We start from the raw sequence: 19,242 nt of genomic DNA on the forward strand, positions 1-19,242 counted from the left end.
TCCCCAGTGAGTCGTGGTGGATGGCTGCTTATACTGAGCCAGGATCCTCTGGAGGTTTCTCCCTGTTAAAAGGGAGTTTTCCTCTCCACTGTCACTAAATGCTTGCTTAGTATGAGGATTGCTGTAAAGTCACTGACTAGTGCCAGATGCAATTTGCTGGGTTCCTTATATGGGAAACTTTTTTTCTGATTGGCTTAATGGACTGACCTGTATTGGAATGTTTACTATGTGAAGTACCTTGGGACGACTCTTGTCATGATTTGGCGCTTTATAAATAAACTTGAATTGAATTGAAAAGTTACCTTTAGGTGGCAGCATAAATCTCATTCCTGAAACGTAGATGAAATGTGTTCTCTGTGAAAATCCGGAACACGGGGATTAGAAATGTCACATGTGAACAGTCTTCGTCTTCGTCTTCCTCCGCTTATCCGGGTCCGGGTCGCGGGGGCAGCATCCCAATTAGGGAGCTCCAGGCCGTCCTCTCCCCGGCCTTGTCCACCAGCTCCTCCGGCAGGACCCCAAGGCATTCCCGGACCAGATTGGAGATGTAACCTCTCCAACATGTCCTGGGTCGACCCGGGGGCCTTCTGCCGGCAGGACATGCCCGAAACACCTCCCCGGGGAGGCGTCCAGGAGGCATCCTGACCAGATGCCCAAACCACCTCAACTGGCTCCTTTCGATCCGGAGGAGCAGCGGTTCTACTCCGAGTCCCTCCCGAATGTCTGAGCTCCTCACCCTATCTCTAAGGCTGAGCCCGGCCACCCTACGGAGGAAACTCATTTCGGCCGCTTGTATCCGCGATCTCGTTCTTTCGGTCATTACCCAAAGCTCATGACCATAGGTGAGGATTGGGACGTAGATCGACCGGTAAATCGAGAGCCTGGCTTTCTGGCTCAGCTCCCTCTTCCCCACGACAGATCGGCTCAGCGTCCGCATCACTGCAGACGCCGAACCAATCCGCCTGTCGATCTCCCGATCCCGATCCTTGAACCGTCATCTTATCGTGGTGGAGGAGTTTGAGTGCCCTAATGATCCTAGGAGCTATGTTGTCTGGGGCACTTAGTGCCCCTGGTAGGGTCTCCCATGACAAATTGGTCTTAGGTGAAGGGTGAGACAAAGAACGGTTCGAAGGATCTTTCATGGCGGTTAAAACGAAGAGTCGGAGTACCCGGCCCGGAGGGTTACCGGGATCCCACCCTGGAGCCAGGCCTGGGGTTGGGGCCCGTGAGCGAGCGCCTGGTGGCCGGGCTTTCGCCCATGGGGCCCGGCCGGGCCCAGCCCGAACCGGATACATGGGCTCGTCCAACTGTGGACCCACCACCCGCAGGAGGAACATGAAGGGTCCGGTGCAATGCGAATCGGGTGGCAGACCAAGGCGGGAGCCTTGGCGGTCCAATCCCCGGACAAGAAAACTAGTTTTTGGGACATGGAACGTCACCTCGCTGGCGGGGAAGGAGCCGGAGCTTGTGGCAGAGGTTGAGCGGTACCGGCTAGATATAGTCGGACTCACCTCGACACATTGCATTGGCTCTGGAACCCGAGACCTGGAGAGGGGTTGGACACTCTACTTTGCTGGAGTTGCTCCGGGTGAGAGGCGGAGGGCTGGGGTTGGCTTTTTGTTAGCCCCGAGACTCTCTGCCTGTGTGTTGGGGTTTACCCCGGGGGACAAGAGGGTAGCTTCCTTGCGCCTTCGGGTCGGGGAACGGGTCCTGACTGTTGTTTGTGCTTATGGGCCAAATATCAGTTCAGAGTACCCACCCTTTCTGGAGTCCCTGGGACGAGTGCTAGATAGTGCTCCATCAGGGGACTCCATTGTCCTGCTGGGGGACTTCAATGCTCACGTGGGCAATGACAGCTTGACCTGGAGGGGTGTGATTGGGAGGAACGGCCCACCTAATCTGAACTCGAGCGGTGTTTTGTTATTGGACTTCTGTGCAAGCCGCAGTTTGGCCATAACGAACACCATGTTCGAACATAAGGATGCCCACCGGTACACTTGGTACCAGGGCAGCCTAGGTCACAGGTCGATGATAGATTTTGTAGTCGTATCATCTGACCTGCGGCCGTATGTTTTGGACACCCGAGTGAAGAGAGGGGCGGAGCTGTCAACTGATCACCACCTGGTGGTGAGTTGGATCAGATGGCAAGGGAACATGCCGCGTAGACCTGGCAGACCCAAACGCATAGTGAGGGTCTGCTGGGAACGCCTGGCAGAAGAACCTGTCAAGACGGTCTTCAACTCCCACCTCCGGCAGAGCTTTGACCACGTCCCGAGAGCAGTGGGGGACATTGAGTCCGAGTGGGCCTTGTTCCACTCTGCGATTGTCGAGGCGGCTGTTGCTAGCTGTGGTCGTAAGGTGGCCGGTGCCAGTCGTGGTGGCAACCCCCGTACCCGCTGGTGGACACCAGAGGTTCGGGGAGCCGTCAGGCTGAAGAAGGAGGCCTACAGGGCGTGGCTGGTCTGTGGGTCTCCGGAGGCAGCAGACAGGTACCGGATAGCCAAGCGGGGTGCAGCAGTGGCAGTTGCCGAGGCAAAATCTCGGGCGTGGGAGGAGTTTGGTGAGGCCATGGAGAAAGACTATCGATCGGCTCCAAAGAGGTTCTGGCAAACTGTCCGGCGCCTCAGGAGAGGAAGGCAGCAACTCGCTCACACTGTTTACAGTGGGGATGGGGAGCTGCTGACGTCAACTGAGGCTATAGTCGGACGGTGGAAGGAATACTTTGAGGAGCTCCTCAATCCCACCAATGCGCATTCCGAGGAGGAACCAGAGCTGGGAGGCCTGGGGATGGACTGTCCGATCTCGGGGGCAGAAGTTGCTGAGGTAGTCAAACAACTACACAGCGGCGGAGCCCCGGGGGTGGATGAGGTTCGTCCTGGGTATCTCAAGGCTATGGATGTTGTAGGGCTGTCATGGTTGACACGTCTCTACAACATTGCGTGGTCATCGGGGGCAGTTCCTAGGGAGTGGCAGACCGGGGTGGTGGTCCCCATCTTTAAGAAGGGTGACCTGAGGGTGTGTTCCAACTATAGGGGGATCACACTCCTCAGCCTCCCGGGAAAGGTCTACGCCAAGGTACTGGAGAGGAGGGTCCGATCGATAGTTGAATCTCAGATAGAGGAGGCGCAATGTGGTTTTCGTCCTGGCCGTGGAACTGTGGACCAGCTCTATACCCTTGCAAGGGTGATGGAGGGGGCATGGGAGTTTGCCCAACCAATCCACATGTGCTTTGTGGATTTGGAGAAGGCTTATGACCGTGTCCCCAGGGGCACCCTGTGGGGGACGCTCCAGGAGTATGGGGTGGGTGGCTTTCTGTTAAGGGCCATTCAGTCCCTTTACCAGAGGAGCGTGAGTTTGGTCCGCATAGCCGGTAGTAAGTCGGACCTGTTCCCAGTGAGGGTTGGACTCCGCCAGGGCTGCCCTTTGTCACCGGTTCTGTTCATCACTTTTATGGACAGAATTTCTAGACGCAGCCGTGGTGTGGAGTGTGTCGAGTTTGGTGGCAGGAGAATCTCGTCTCTGCTTTTTGCGGATGATGTGGTCCTCCTAGCTTCATCCAGCTCTGACCTTCAGCTCTTGCTGGGTAGGTTCGCGGCCGAATGTGAAGCGGCTGGGATGAGGATCAGCACCTCCAAATCTGAGACCATGGTTCTCGACCGGAAAAGGGTGGCTTGCCACCTCCGGGTCGGGGGAGAGGTCCTACCTCAAGTGGAGGAGTTTAAGTATCTCGGGGTCTTGTTCACGAGTGAGGGTAGGAGGGATCGGGAGACATGTGAACAGATTTATGTAAACATGTTCTTGAAACTGTGAAGGCTAAATTTTCTCCAGATGATCAGAATCAAACAGCAGAAGCTGGATGAGTCTCTAACATCAGACAACATCAAACTTGTTCAACCAGGTAAAAGGCGGCACCTGAATGAATTAGATGATTTAAAATTTCCTCGAAAGTTTAAGTCCCTGATTTTCACTCACCTACCGAATCGTTGTCTCTGTAGAATCTTCAGTCAGATAAAGAGCAGATACACCTGTTTCCTGTTTGAGAGTTCAAGAGAAGCATCAAAGATCAGAGACGCACTGCTGAAGTTTTCTCCTAGATCCTAAATGTGGCTCAGCGGCAGGAGGAGATTAGCTTATCCCTGCTGATGAACACATCATCTTACCGAAACAGCGCTGAGCTGCTGATGCATATCACCTGAAAAACCGGAACGTTCACTTCATCTGTTCCTTTTTTTTCTTCACAGAAGAAAGGAAATCTTTCTAATAAGGAAAAGCTACTGCTGGGACACTTTTGTTGTCATTCTAACTGCTGAGAGGAAACAGACGTCATATTGATTTTAAAACAGATGCATACTTTCAATTTAGGGAAATAATTCCACCTCATAATTAAAAGCATTTTAAAACAGCACAATCCAAACTAGAAACCAGGAAAACTGGGTTTGAGCTGAACTATTTCCAGCTATTTCAGCTGTTAACTTTGATTTTTTCTCTAAGTGTTTTTCTCCCCAGAAGAAGCTACAATGATGTTCTGCTGAGCTGTGGTGGCCTCATGGAGGGGGCCATTGGCTTGAACACTGCTGCTAACCATTTAAACATTCTCCCTCTCCTGATAATAACATTTTACTTTCTTTGACATTGAATGTGCTACTACTAGTTTACCTGTATAATTATAGATTCACTAGGAGAAATACAATAAAGTTTATCTCTCACCAAATAGAATATTTACTAAGAAATCACAATGTAACCATAGAAACACTATTTTGTGTGTGTGTGTGTGTGTGTGTGTGTGTGTGTGTGTGTGTGTGTGTGTGTGTGTGTGTGTGTGTGTGTGTGTGTGTGTGTGTGTGTGTGTGTGTGTGTGTGTGTGTGTGTGTGTGTGTGTGTGTGTGTGTGTGTGTGTGTGTGTGTGTGTGTGTGTGTGTGTGTGTGTGTGTCTGCTCTGTCTGCTCTGTCTTCTCAATCCCCAATGAGTCGTGGAGGATGGCTGCTTATACTGAGCCAGGATCCTCTGGAGGTTTCTTTCTGTTAAAAGGGAGTTTTCCTCTCCACTGTCGCTAAATGCTTGCTTAGTATGAGGATTGCTGTAAAGACTCTGACACTAGTCAGTGACTTGATGCAACCTGCTGGGTTCCTTATATAGGAAACTTTTTACTGACTGGCTTAATGAACTGACCTGTATTGGAATGTTTATTATGTGAAGTGCCTTGAGACGACTCTTGTCATGACTTGGCGCTTTATAAATAAACTTGAATTGAATTGAACTTCCTGTTTGAAACAACTCATTGAATACTTCAGGATATAAAGTTTTAATGGCATACGAGGGTGAAAATAACAGCTTTGCATCTACTGAGCAGCATTTAGTCAGATAGTACACTCAGTTTCATTCATTCAACTTCCATCCAGTCAGTCGTTCCAGTTCTAATCACTTCAGATCTTCACTTGATGAATCGCCGTGGTAATGAGTCCAGAAAGGCTTCAGTAAAATGTAATTTGACTACAGTGTAATTCATTATGATTCATGTCATTCAGGTTTAATATTTTCTTCTATCAGTTCTTCCAGCATCCAGATGTTTGTGCCGAAGTGGGGATGCTAACAGATGGTCAGACTCAGGATGGTTTCACCCTAAAAAAATACACGAATATGAACTCAGGGAGAGAACCTTCTCCTTCTTCATCAGTAGATGTGACAACGGAGACATGGATCAGAGTAACATGACCATTTAGGATAGAAAACACGCAGACAGTTATTTGAGAGAGGACTGGGGGGTCCTCCAAGGCTCGATCCTCGGCCCACTTCTTTTTGCTATTTATCTGCTCCCCCTCGGCTCAATCTTCCGCAAACAGGGCCTTGCATTTCACCTATATGCAGATGATTGCCAGATTTACACCTCATTTCGTCCGGGGAATGGTCTCTCTTTGACGTCACTTGTGTCGTGTCTCAAAAAGGTTAAGCCTTGGTGCGACAAACTATCTGCATGTTAATGAGGGCAAAAGAGAGCTCATTATTTTTCATCCTAACAGCAAGCAGGGCACAGGATCCGAGGTTGATCTGGGCCACCTCTCACCCTTTTTGAAGCCAGTTGTTGGGGTTGAGAATTTACTCTTGACTTAAATTTGATGCTCACATCAATGCCGTGATCTGATCCTGTTTTTTTCCATCTGCTACGCCTTTCAAAAATCAAACCTTTGTTGTCGGGAGTCCACCTGGAGCATGTACTCCATGCATTAGATTATTGCAATTCTCTCTATGCTGGGCTTGGTCAGTCATCACTGCGTCGTCTTCAGATTGCACAGAACAGCGCCGCCAGGCCAGGCACATTTTAAACTCCTGGTTTTAGTGTTTAATTTCTTTCAGGGAGACGCCTGTCCTTACTTAGCGGCGCTCCTGAAGAGACATTTGCCTTCACGCACTCTGTACTCTTCAGATCAGGGCCTCTTTGTCGTCCCACGCACTAAGTGTTGAACTCGTGGGGACCCAGTCCCATCACTGTGGAACCAGTTGCCACCTGCAGTTAGGCTGTCTACCTCTGCTGGTTTTTAAGAGTCGACTGAAAACTTTTTTTCAATTAGCGTTTTCAGAACATGTTTGACGTCAGCATGCTTTTATGTTATTTTTAGTTCTTGCTTTTAATTGCTGTTTTAGTTCTTGTTAGGTCACTTTTATTTATTGTTTTATTCCATTTGCCTTATGCTTTACATTTTATGTTCTGTTTTATGATCATGTCTTTTTACGTTTTCTAGCGCCTTGGGTGCCCGAAAAGGGTTGTGGAAGGCACTACATATAAATAAAGCTTTGATTGATTGATTGATTTAGCATCACAACATATTTTTCTCCCAGGTTAACTTGTGTTTTAAAGACAAATTCCTCATATTGATGCGTTTAACATATCCTGTAACACTTTACAATGAGGGTCCCTTTATTAACGATATTTAGGGCATTATTAAGCATTAATAAACAAAGGGTCACTTAAGCAATAAGGGTCTCGTTCCCGTTATTGTTAACTATTGAGGGTCCTTAAGGTTTGGACAAAGGGCTGGGGTGTGTATGTGTCTGCTCAGTAATGCATTAAATATAATGGTTGAACAATTGTTAATACTTTATTTAATAGTTAATTAATGCTTAATAATGCACTAAGTAACTTTAATAAAGGGACCCTTGTTGTGAAATATTCCTATTTATCTAAATAATGTGGTTAAAAGTTTTTCAAGGTTGTCTGTTTGCTTGCAATAAACTGCTTTTAGATATTGTTTCTAACACTTTCTGTACTTTAAAAGTTATGCCTGTGATTCAAACATTAATTATGGTGAAGTAGCTTCAGCAATAAGAACAAACAGAGCTCTCAGTGAAGAAAGGTGGTTTTTTTTATGAGAATTAGCTGCATCCACTGACAAAATGCAGTTCTGCCGAGCTAAGGTCCTTTTTGTGTTTTGGTGTAAATGCAACTGTATGTCAGAGTTTTGATGTGGGTTTACGTAGCTGGACCCTGAGGACAGACGTACACAGAACAAGCTCTGTTGCTCCGTCTGTCTCTCCCATCTGAAGAATGTGGCTGTGCAGCTTCATCTTCCAGCACCTTGTCAGGTAAAAACTGGCTGGAGCTGTTTCTAAGTCACAACTCTGAGTGCACCGGTCTGTCAAACTGGTTATCAGCTTGCTGTTCTCCAGGTTTTAGTAACCCAATTCAATACTCCTCCTTAAACCGTCACCTTATCGTGGTGGAGGAGTTTGAATGCCCTAATGATCCTAGGAGCTATGTTGTCTGGGGCACTTTGTGCCCCTGGTAGGGTCTCCCATGACAAATTGGTCTTAGGTGAAGCACGAGACAAAGAATGATTCAGAGGATCTTTCATGGATGTAAAAACAAAGAGTCGGAGTACCCGGCCCGGAGGGTTACCGGGGTACCACCCTGGAGCCAAGTCAATAATTAAATAATAAATAATGTGAAAGCTCCTCTCCTTCCAGAGAAATAACCAGAATTCACAAAGATTAAATGTATTTAATTTATTAAAACTTTTAATAGGATTGGGCTGATTTTAAGAATCTTATGAAATCCTTCTCTCAATAATTAAATCCAACATTTGTTTTGTGAAGTGCTGCAAAACTAAACACAAACCCAAAAAGACTAAATAAGAGAATAAAAACCTATAAACTTTAAAATGAATGCAGATCAGAGTTCATGTAGGAATTTGATTCTGACTAAACACGCTGCAGGTTTTTCACGGTTATTAAACTTGTAATTAGAATAAATAGATAATAAAAAAAATAAAGAACAAAGGCCATACGACGCATAAAAAACTTAAAGACGCGGTGGTGAACTGCATTTTGAAGGCAGTAACACAGCTGCAACAGCCTCTGGCACAAATCCATAGCAACAGCATCCCTCCTGAGTTTGAACTATTGTAGATGCTCGCTGTTCTAGTGTTAGCTCTTCCAGGTATAGCTGGAGTCTCTCATGTAGATGTGCGTGAGAGCAGCCTTTCCCAGGCTGGAGGGCTGCTCCAGATGTTGGAAAGAAGCAGGAGGGAGACCAAAGCCCGCTGGGTCCACAGAACCACTGCTATGCTGTAGAACAGAGAAGCTGTTAAGCTGAGGGTCACAAGGGTAAGTGTGTGGATCTCATGTCTACGTGTACACACCTGTAGTTTACTGGTATTTACATTCATGATGGCAGAGGGTGCGTGTGTGTAGAGAGCAGCTGAGAAGGTTCCTTTCTGTGTGAGCTGCAGCAGGCGTGTGATGGCGTGAAGCGACGAGGGGAGGATGGGTCCTGCAGAATAGATCAGACACGTGGTAAACATAAAGGTTCAAGTATGAGATCATTAAAGATGTTCATACCAAGTGTTCTAGGGTGGGCCGTGAAGGGTTAAAGTACAGAACTCTTTCTGGCTGCCTGCCCACTACCAAACCGAATCCGCACCACTGACTACGGCAAAAGAGGAGATCAAAACTCGTCTTCGCCATCGCAGCAGATCCTCTAGAGACATCATCTACGTTTGGGTTGCTCAGTACCTGTGATCTCCAAACTGCTAATGTTCTGGTAGGTAGAACCAGCCCGGGTCTTCACATTCACACTAGAGCCCTGGAAAACATCACATCTACAATCACAATCAGACACCAACATGTTCCAATTTGAGCTCATTTGTATGTAAGTAATAGTTTTACCGCCCACCAGTCACACCTCCAGCTCTGATTACAGAGTTTACGGTTTTAGGCTAACGCACTAAAACTGGAGCCAGCTAACCCGGCCTGGAGGGCTTTAAAGGTACCTTCAGCACGTTGGCCGTGGCCCCTCTGAAGGGCGTGGGGGCCAGCAGCGTTGGAGGCAGTCCCGTCTGAGACCCCGCTGCAGCCACCAGACTCTTACAGTTGATGAGGAAGTTGATGAGGTTGAAGGTGTGTGACCCTTCCACACACACTACAGACTCTGGTTTATGGTCCAGAGACACCGCAGCAGCATCCTTATGGCTACACGTGAGGTCAAGTAGAGAACGTGTTATTATTGGATGTTGTGGTTAAATGCGGGAGGAGACAGGAGGAGGATACAGCTGCAGGTTGATGCCGTCAGGTTTCCTGATTTTATCCTGGATTCCCATCTCCTTCAGCCACGAGAAGCTGTCATCCTTATGTTCATCTCCATCACACGAGAGAGAGTCCTCGTCCTCCGTCAGGCTCCCACTAAACATCGAGATCAGGGGAAAACTTTAATATAGCCTCTACTGAATCCATTTCTTGATCAAACGAGGAAGAAGCAACATTTACGGCTCCTTCAGATCTAAAGCATCTTCAGCTCACTTTCACCCCATCTATTAAACTGAAAAGTTCTTTATTAAGTGAATAAAAAAGCAACTCTTCAGCTCAGGAGCCACAGATTTAAACAGCAGCCACAAACTCACTGATGCGCCTGCAGCCTCTCAAGAGTTTCTGCTGCTCTAAACATTAAAATAATTATTTCATTTTCTGTTCCTCACTTCTGATTACCTTCAATGGTGTCGGTTTGTTGCAACCAGCAGGTACAAAAACTAACTTGTTTTTATTTGACTATTTTTCTGTCTTGTCTGTTTATTATCTTCCTGCATCTCCTCTCAGTCCTAAAGAAAAACTGCTACCTGGCTTCATATATATTCACCTCATGAGTTACCTTTGAACTGCAGTTCTAAAAGATCTACCGACCACAAAAACAGTGGAGTGCTCGCCGGCCACACTGGTGGGGTGAAATCACCGGAGGACAAAACAGGTGATGCGCTCCGCTCCACAGCAGCGAAAAGCATCGGGCACAAATACAGGGTATATGCAAGGATCTCTTAATTAAATTCAAGACTTTTTAAGACCTTGTAAAAATAAAATTAAGACTATCGCAAAGAACTAATCAACTGTTAAACACTCATATATTGTTTTTTAAATACTGCATCACTTCGTTTCCCCCTTCATGTCGGGTTACGTCACATCCGGGACAGCGAGGGTGTAGCAATAATACGTAAAGCCACGTGGTACAAAAATGCAAACCGTGCGCATAAAAGAACAATATATATATATATATATATATATTTTTTTTTTTTGTTTACATGCATCTATTTTTCATAGCCACGAACTCCGAGGCTGTGAAAAAAGTGACAACTAAAATAACTCCCCCAAACAAGGTCCTCACGTGCTGCAGATGTGCATCTATTCTACAGTGGATTTTGTAGTGACCTCTGACATTTATTTACTTTTATTTTATTGAGAATATTAAAAAAAAAAATTATGTGATGTTTTTGCAAAATGCAAGCAATTTTCTACCAGTCCTACTGTTCAAGAGAGTTAAATATAATAAACCGAAATAACTAATGAGATAATGATTAGGGATCATCATATAATAACTGGATGTGATGGATGGAGGGATGTGATGGATGGATGTGATGGATGGATGGATGGATGTGATGGATGTGATGGATGGATGGATGGAGGGATGTGATGGATGGATGTGATGGATGGATGTGATGGATGTGATGGATGGATGGATGGAGGGATGTGATGGATGGATGTGATGGATGGATGTGATGGATGTGATGGATGGATGGATGGATGTGATGGATGGATGGATGGAGGGATGTGATGGATGGATGTGATGGATGTGATGGATGGGATGGATGGATGGATGTGATGGATGGAGGGATGTGATGGATGGATGGATGTGATGGATGGATGGATGTGATGGATGGATGGATGGAGGGATGTGATGGATGGATGTGATGGATGGATGGATGGATGTGATGGATGTGATGGATGGATGGATGGAGGGATGTGATGGATGGATGTGATGGATGTGATGGATGGATGGGATGGATGGATGGGATGGATGGATCTCTTAAATAACTTTAGAATAAAGGCTTTTTGTTTCGGTAACGTCTCTCTGTGTTTTTCCGTTTTTGTGCCCTTTAATTTCAAATAAACATTTGTTGATTTTCCTCCTGTCAAGTTTCATGTTACCCCCTCCTCTCCACACACGATTCACCAGCGTCATAAAAGAAAAAACAGATATGGGTCGCATGTGGGGAAAAAAGCGGATCTGATGTGCTTTTGCCTGCAGTGTGACCGTAGCCATTGACAGGGATTTCACCGTTCAGAGCTTTGGTAAAACATGGAGCTTCAGACGGGGTAAAGCTTCTGAAGCCAACTGTGCTGATGATGCAGCTTATCTCCGAATGATTCATCTTAATCACAAATCTAAAAATCAGACAGATTTGTGATCCGATTAAAAGTTAAAAGCTCACGTTTGGTCCTCTTCCTCCTCTGAGTGGTGTTGCTTACTGCTCTTCCTCCTGTCCTCCACTAGAGGGAGACTGAACTCTATACCTAAACAAGAACGGGACAGTCAGCACAGTGATGCAAAACAAACACCCTCCTGGATTAGTTGATACAGGGTATCTGCAGGTTTAAGGGAGCCAAATTTAAGACTTTTTAAGACCTTTTTTAAGGCCACTTTGTCCAAATTTAAGCTATTTTTAAAATTAAATTTAAGCTATAATTTCCAGCTATTGCCTGGATCCGGTGCTGACCACGTCGTGAACGTGGGATTAACCATCCAGTTACCATTAAACTTGCACTTCCCATGGCGCAAGCTCCCACTAGCTTAACCAGCTAATGTGCTCATCTAAAAATAGCCCCCTTTCACAACCAACTGAATGTGTACGGTTCCGCTTACGCCAATATCGTACACAAAAAATGCTGAACACCAACTAGAAACTCACGAAAATTTTTATAGAAATAAAATAATCTTGTTTATTGGGTCTTTGGTAATTTAAGACCTTTGGAAACTGGATTTAAGGATTATTTGTCATTTTTAAGGATTTTCAAGGCCTTAAATTTGGAAAAGTAAATTTAAGACTTTTTAAGGACCCGCGGATACCCTGTGTTAACCAGAAACTTTACCTTCAGACTTCATAGCTTCTCTGAGGCCACGAGTCGTCGGAGAGACCAGAGCAGTGATGCAGCCCGACCCGCTGAGACCCGCCGCCCTGAACAGAACCGTTAGCTATCGGACAGCAGAGGACATTAGAGACAGGTGGCTTACTGAGGAGAGCTCTCAGTGGACACAAACACACCTGATAGGAGCAGACATAGAAGTATGGACACAGTCCAGACTTTAAAAGGCTGTAGAGAGACGACAGGCTGATGGACCTGAAATGAGAAGAACAGAAAATCCTCATGATCAAAGTTGTAATCTCCTTCCTGCTGAGGAACAGATGCTCACCAGTCCCTCATCAGGCTCTGCTGCAGAGCTGCATCGTGAGCCCAGGGCGAGCTCCTCCCCGAGAAGTTCCTCTCCGCGTTGATCCGGGGGAAGAGAGAGAGCCAGGGCAGGGAGGGGTGCTGCCAGTACACCAAACACTGCTGGAAGGCACAGCGGAGCTCTGAGCAGAACTGGGGATCCTGCCACTGGCAGATGGGGTGCTGCGTTAGTCAAGAGACGTGTGTGTGTGTGAGTGGCTGACAGAACCTACCTGTGCGTGTTGTGGCAGAGAGCTAAACTGGGCTCTGCAGCTGCGGCTCAGGCCTAAAGCTTCTTCCTGGGCTTTGGGCTGCTCGGCCCATGAGAGGGAGTGGGGGGAGGTGAAGAGCAGCCGGGTCTTCAAGCTCCAGTCTGTCGGGTACCGAGTGCAGCTGGGAGGAGCAATGGAGGAGGAGGCGATGGTGCGGGGGCTCTGGAGAACACACAGGAAGGACACATTAATCAGGGATGAGCCTCACCTCATCTGGGTCTTTTTCATGGACCCGTTTCTGACTGGTGGCTCAACGGGGTTTACGTCGGCCATGTTGGGTGGGGAAACAGGAAGGGACTACTTTCATCAGGAAGGTGAAGGGAGAATAAAAACGTTATGTAATATCAACACATTCCCACTATGTAGTCTGCGTGTCTAAAGTGTTTAATGGTTCATCTCTACTTTGCATTTGTTTATGGTCAAATAAATGGCCTGTATTTGATATAGCACCTTCTAGAGTTCTGGAACCCCCCAAGGCGCTTTACAACACAATCAGTCATTCACCCATTCACACACACATTCACACACTGGTGGGGATGAGCTACAATGTAGCCACAGCTGCCCTGGGGCGCACTGACAGAGGCGAGTCTGCCGAGCACTGGCGCCACCGGTCCCTCCGACCACCACCAGCAGGAAACGTGGGTTAAGTGTCTTGCCCAAGGACACGATGACAGCGACAGACTGAGCGGGGCACGAACCCGCAACCTTCCGATTACGGGGCGAGCTCTTAACTCCTGTGCCACCGTCGCCCACGCACCACATTTATTATAAACCTACCTTGAGCAGTGGACTCAGAACTTGTTCGTCCTCTGGTCCAGACAGAGAGTCGTCCTCAGAGAGACATTTCTGCAGCAGAAAAACAAACACTGAATAAAAACAGCTGATCATCCTGCTTTTGTTGGTTTGATGGGGATTCAGCAGCTCAGGGTTGGGTTCTGATGAGGAGCTGTCCCGGTGATCGAACTACAGCATTTCATTCATTGGTTCATCGAGAAGCTATTTTCTCCCACTGCTACATGTTTTATCCGTTTACGGTTTAAACGTGGCTGCACTGTGGTGCAGCACTGCTGCTGCACATCGGGATGGTTGCAGGTTCAAATCCTGACTGTAGCTTTACTGAGTGGTGTTAGCGTGCTCTGGTTTAATCCCACACACATCAAACTGAATTGTCCCTGGTGAGTTTGTGACTGGCTGTGTCTCCATCATGAACTGGAGACATGTCCAGGTGTCTCCCATCTCTTGCTCAATGACTGCTAGAGTTGGACACCAGCAAATCCGAGTTTATGGAAGTAAATGAGGATGCTGGATGGATGTAGTTGTCCTCCCACCTCCTTCAGAGCAGATCTGTGGAGCTCATACTCAGGTTTTGGACCACATGTGACAGCAACCTGGGCTGGATCACCTGTCTGCATCACTAACCTAAATACCCCAATAATAATAATACGTCGTTAACACCAGCTGTCTGTAGAACCTGACATGAATCCAGGTGTGACTTGTCCAGGTCTACCAGGAGGGTCGTCGCCTCCTCCTACCTGAGTGGAGCAGCCGCTGACCGCTGCCGACGTCTTCTCTTCCGCCTCCTTCTCCTGCTTTACTTTCTTCCGAGTCTGGACATATCCGCCATCTTCGTCGCAGACCACGGGGACGGAGGTGTTTTCACGGTTAGCAAACGGGTTTCTCCGTTTAACGTCGTTTCTAGAACAGCTCTGCTCATTGAGGAGCGGTTCTGGGGAGGAGATTCGACCGCATAACGAACTGCTCGGTCCGGAACTCAAAACCACCTCACTGCTCGATAAAACCGTGCTTCGAGCTCTTTTTCTCCTCAGACGAATGATTTCTGCCGGCCGCTTGAAGCTCGGTGAGTACCCTGTCTCCTGGGCCATGCGGAAGCGCTACAGCTAGCTGAGCTAAGAGAGAAATAAGGCTGAACACTGTGTTTGTTTACACTGCAGTCTGGCCGCTCCAAATTTCGCGCGCAGCTTCTTCTTTGGTGTCATTGTTTTCTTCTTCTTCGTGTGTTTACTGGCAGATGGTAACATCGTTCTGGTGCGCCAGCGCTGCCTGCTGGGTAGGAGGGCGGTCAGTGCAGCCAACCAAAGCTAAAAGTAGATTCTGGTCTTGCCCTGCTGCCATGGTCCGAGGTGAGTCACCCTCCTCACAGCTCTGTGTTTCACCATGGAACAGAACGTTAAAACACAGACAATTAAAAATGTAACTCCCAAAACAAAAAATAACATCTCCAATTACACACAGACATTACCTGATAAGCTTGTGATTGGTGTCAATGTGCACCATATACTTTGGGCAAGGAACTGTGTGTACGTCCTTCTCACTACACATCCCAGATGTGTCATTCGAGCAAGTACAACCGCACTGTCCACACGATGCATGGATGCATACAGTCGGTCCCACTGTACTCTATGTCCCTGGGCAAGTAGAGCACCTCGGACTACCCTGTACCCAGCATCTGGCATGTTGCTCTTAATTACTGTGATAAAATGATGTAGTTCCTCATCACTGCATTTACTGTATGTGGCAGATACAAATATATAAATAAATATATTATTTTCAGACATCCGTCTAAATAGAGTTGCTCTGGATACACCAAGGAGTTTGGTAATGACACTTGTTGGCAGACCCATTTCCACAAGGTGTTTGAGAGCCTCTCGCGACACCGCCAATCGTTGACGGCCACGAGAACCTCTTTCAACGTGTACTTTTATTAATGTCTTTTGATTATCTCTTTCCTTCTGGATAATAGTATTCAGATCGGAAAGAGCAGAAAGTATATCCTCTCCCTCCCACATCAACAATGTCACCTAGAGCACCTAATAAAACTAAATAATGGTGACAAGCAAACTGTAGCCCTTCCCCATCAACAGGTTGCCTCTCCAAGATGCTTGACAGTCGATCGTAAAACCTCTGAAGGATGTCACGCCTCAATGATTCCTAGAGGAAAAAACAAAAACAAAAACAGAACAAACATGAATTGGATTACTGTTGGGTAATAGAAATAAAATAACAACTTCCAAATATCTTATGGCACTTTTATTTTTTAACACTCCAGCTATGATAGTTTTAATAAAAAAACATTTTTAAATTATGGTGGAAAGTTAAATATTTATTTTTAATGACTGGAATTTTAGATTTGTCATGTAGGATAACGTTTTCGTTTTTCATCTTTGTACATTCATGCTAGCGTTAGCATCTGAACTGGAGGCTCTTTAGTGAGATATTTCATTAATAACTATTAATTGTGCATCAGTGCCACTGCTGGGCTCTCTATCAGGCGTACAGTGGTTGGCGGACATTCTTTTTGGGCCAACAGTACCGACCATCAACATATATACTGGACAATTCATTTCCATAGGCTCCAATAACACATTTTTGTGCCAAAATGGGAGGTGGCCACCACCGCCATTTTGACCGTGTCACAGGTACCGTCAAGCCCAGACAATTCCACAAAAGGCAAGAGAGGTGGAGCTGAGGGTGGGGCTGTAAGGCTGGGATCAACTGACGACACCCGGTCGAACTAGCTACAAGCTAACCTGAAGCTAACCCAAAGCTAACGCAGAGGTGGGAGCTAAGCTAACGAAGGTAGCAACCATCGATATATATGGTAGCAACCTAGCTACAACCGGAGTTAACTGTGCACAACACCAGAGCTTCTGAGTCAGAGATGCTTGGAGGATTTTTACTGTTATTTTTTAGCTTTTTTCACTTTTTGAGCATTTGTTATGATGCGTAACCATGGCAACACGCTGGTTTTGCAATCGGGAGCAGCTGATTAACGTTGGAAAGACTGAAATAATACCTCAACTGAAGCCACAAATCCCAAATGAGCTAAAACGCAAGAAGCGTGGGTGCAGAGCGGGAGCAAAACGGCGACAGAGAAAGAGAAAATTCAAACCATCTCTTCCATCGTTCATAATGGGCAATGTGAGATCACTGACCAACAAGATGGAGGAACTCCTAACCCTTTCAAGGACTCAGCCAGAGTTTCGACAGTTTCGGAACCGCTGGAGGAGATAATGCAAAGAAGGATTCTCCAGAGAATCAAGAAAATGATGGACAACCCTGAGCATTCTCTCCACAAGACTGTCCGACAACGGAAGAGTGTCTTCAGTCAGAGGCTTCTTCAGTTTGGCTGCAACACTGACCGCTACTGGAGATCCTTCCTGCCAACAGCCATTGTAATATACAACAACTCTTTGATGACTTGATTATTATTATTATTATTATTCTGAGCTACTACAGATATCAATTTCCCTCTGGGATTAATAAAGTATTTTTGAATTGAAATGAATACGCTGGGCTGACCGCTGGGTAAAACCGGGTGGAACACAGTGGTCTACCGAAAGCTGCTGAAAGCCGGCAGCCCCCGCAGCAGACAGAAGCCGCGATCAGACAGAGATGTGCCGAGCTGCGGGGAGGGGAGAACCACAAGCTGGCAGCCCGCGCAGTAGAGCCCTGCACTGAAGCCCTAGGCCCTCGGGTCGGCGTGGGCCGGGCCTCGGGCCAACAGCTGTGTAATTACCTCGGACACGGGCCGGGCGCCTTTATTTTTAATCAAATTCATAAAAAAAGTTGAAACACTTAAATGCAGCAGTAGAGCCCTGCGCGGGACTGTTTTCTTCATTCCTTTCCTGCCCGCTCCCGCTGGATTTCTGACCATTACCGCCCGCACCCGCAGCGTGCATGTCTACTCCTGCCCGCAACCGCAAAACTCGGAGAAATTATTACCTCACAATAAAAGAGATGTATTGAGTTTGCATCCTCAACATGCCATTTTATAGGCAATATCGGGGGTCGGCAACACGCGGCTCTTCCATTCATCTGATGCGGCTCTCTGTGCTTGTAAAATAATGAATGGATATTTAAATAAAATGCTTTATATTTTACTGACTTAATTTTACATCTGTATGCCAATTCCAAATGTAAAGATTGTCTGCGTAAACCTGAACAGGTCCAACCCGGTCTTACTGTGAGACCGGGTTGACGCGTCACGCTTGTGCGTAATCATGCGCTTCTGAGCTGAAGAGGATGTGAGATTCTGGGCTTCTCCTCAGACGGCTCCTGGATGTGTCGCCACATTGGAGACAGGAACAAGCACTATTCAGCCAAAGTTTCATAATCAGGGAACATTTTCTAAGTGACAATTCTCTCTGAGTGTCAGGGTTTGGAAAACGCTCGCTTCAGTGGGAGGAATCTTCCCGCATGCGCTCTGGTTCTGCGACGCGCTCCAAGCTCCTCTCCACATCTTCAGCTCGCTGTGTACCTTATGTAGTACACGCTGACAGCGAGCTGCGCTGAGCAATGTCCAGCTCAGATGTTCAGATGGGAATCTTTTCTTGAGTGATTTAGCTACATCTGCGATGTGTGTAGAATTAAATGTCAGTTCGTCTGCATGCGTCGGAGTAATTCTTTTTATTATTTCTCCGTCAAAATAAACTGTCAAATACGGGAACTATCCGGTCAACACAAGCCCTGCTTTTAACTGTTTTGTTTTCTTGTGAAAATAGATCAAATTAAACTTGATTAACACCAGAGCCAGGCGTACAGTGCAGTGCGCGTGGCTCTGGGGTTAATCAAGTTTAGTTGTTTCTCTTTGCAACAATCTTCACAAGAAGGCAAAACAGTTAAATGGCAGGTTACAGATATTTCCATTTGACTGTTTATTTTGACGGATAAACTCAAGGATGTTGGTTGTTTTGAAAGAATTACCCCGACGCACACTGATGCGCATGGATGAGCTGACATTTTAATTGTTAACGCACATCGCGGAGGTAACTAAATCAAGAAAAGATTCCCATCAGAACATCAGAGCTTTATACTGGACACTGTGTTCAGCATGGCTCGGAGTGCCCACGGCGGACAGTGAGCTGATGATCTGTAGAGGGGTTCGCAGCGCAGCGCAGAACCACGGTGCATGCGATAAGATTTCCTCCCACTGAAGCGGTCTGGAAACCCGGTCTCTCTGAGGGATGTGTCACTTGGAAAAATGTTCTTTTTATGAAATTATGAAACTTTGGCTGATCAGCGCTTGTTCCCGTCTCTAATATGGAGAAGCATGATGCATCCAGTCTGAGGCAGAATAGCCTCTTCAGCTCAGAAAGCACCTGTAGATACATTTGATTACGCACAAAGTTTATGTGGAGCAGAAGCGGTCGGGCCACGGCAGGTGAAATGTTCCTAGTCTACATGAAGTGAAACTGTTTAATTGTA

At 46.7% G+C, this 19,242-nt stretch overlaps 2 protein-coding genes across 4 annotated transcripts in view; both read right to left on the minus strand.

Moving 5' to 3' along the window:
• Positions 1-4,123, minus strand: part of LOC107374044 (NLR family CARD domain-containing protein 3) — a 28,849-nt gene extending 24,726 nt beyond the window's left edge. The window contains exon 1 of the mRNA XM_015942186.3: positions 3,973-4,123. The gene's annotated coding sequence lies outside the window, so the exon portion shown is untranslated. The remainder of the gene's footprint in view (positions 1-3,972) is intronic.
• Positions 4,124-7,984: 3,861 nt separating this feature from the next.
• Positions 7,985-15,168, minus strand: LOC107374043 (DNA replication fork stabilization factor DONSON). 3 transcript variants are annotated; one of them, XM_015942183.3, is made up of 12 exons: positions 14,550-15,157; positions 13,795-13,863; positions 12,979-13,179; positions 12,729-12,868; positions 12,580-12,655; positions 12,407-12,509; positions 11,749-11,830; positions 9,542-9,673; positions 9,265-9,463; positions 9,008-9,077; positions 8,635-8,765; positions 7,985-8,560 (listed from the first exon to the last, which is right to left on the minus strand). In XM_015942183.3, the coding sequence occupies exons 1-12, from the start codon at positions 14,898-14,900 to the stop codon at positions 8,420-8,422; spliced, it is 1,695 nt and encodes a 564-aa protein (XP_015797669.3). In that variant the 5' UTR covers positions 14,901-15,157; the 3' UTR covers positions 7,985-8,419. The 3 variants fall into 3 exon arrangements, 2 of the variants coding, with proteins under 2 accessions (XP_015797669.3, XP_015797668.3); XM_015942182.3 differs by having other exon boundaries at positions 12,729-12,913; positions 14,550-15,154; XR_008561165.2 differs by lacking the exon at positions 7,985-8,560 and adding an exon at positions 8,834-8,921 and having other exon boundaries at positions 12,729-12,913; positions 14,550-15,168.
• Between the last annotated feature and the right edge of the window lie 4,074 nt (positions 15,169-19,242).

Source organism: Nothobranchius furzeri, chromosome 3 (genome assembly GCF_043380555.1).
Source record: "Nothobranchius furzeri strain GRZ-AD chromosome 3, NfurGRZ-RIMD1, whole genome shotgun sequence".
Classification (NCBI taxonomy): domain Eukaryota; kingdom Metazoa; phylum Chordata; class Actinopteri; order Cyprinodontiformes; family Nothobranchiidae; genus Nothobranchius; species Nothobranchius furzeri.

Coding starts and splice junctions, on each gene's coding strand:
- LOC107374043 (XM_015942182.3), bottom strand. CDS start 14,900: ATGGCCCAGGAGACAGGGTACTCACCGAGCTTCAAGCGGCCGGCAGAA. Junction 13,180..13,794: donor TTCTGAGTCCACTGCTCAAG/GTAGGTTTATAA, acceptor TGTGTTCTCCAG/AGCCCCCGCACCATCGCCTC. Junction 12,914..12,978: donor CTCTGCCACAACACGCACAG/GTAGGTTCTGTC, acceptor CCCATCTGCCAG/TGGCAGGATCCCCAGTTCTG.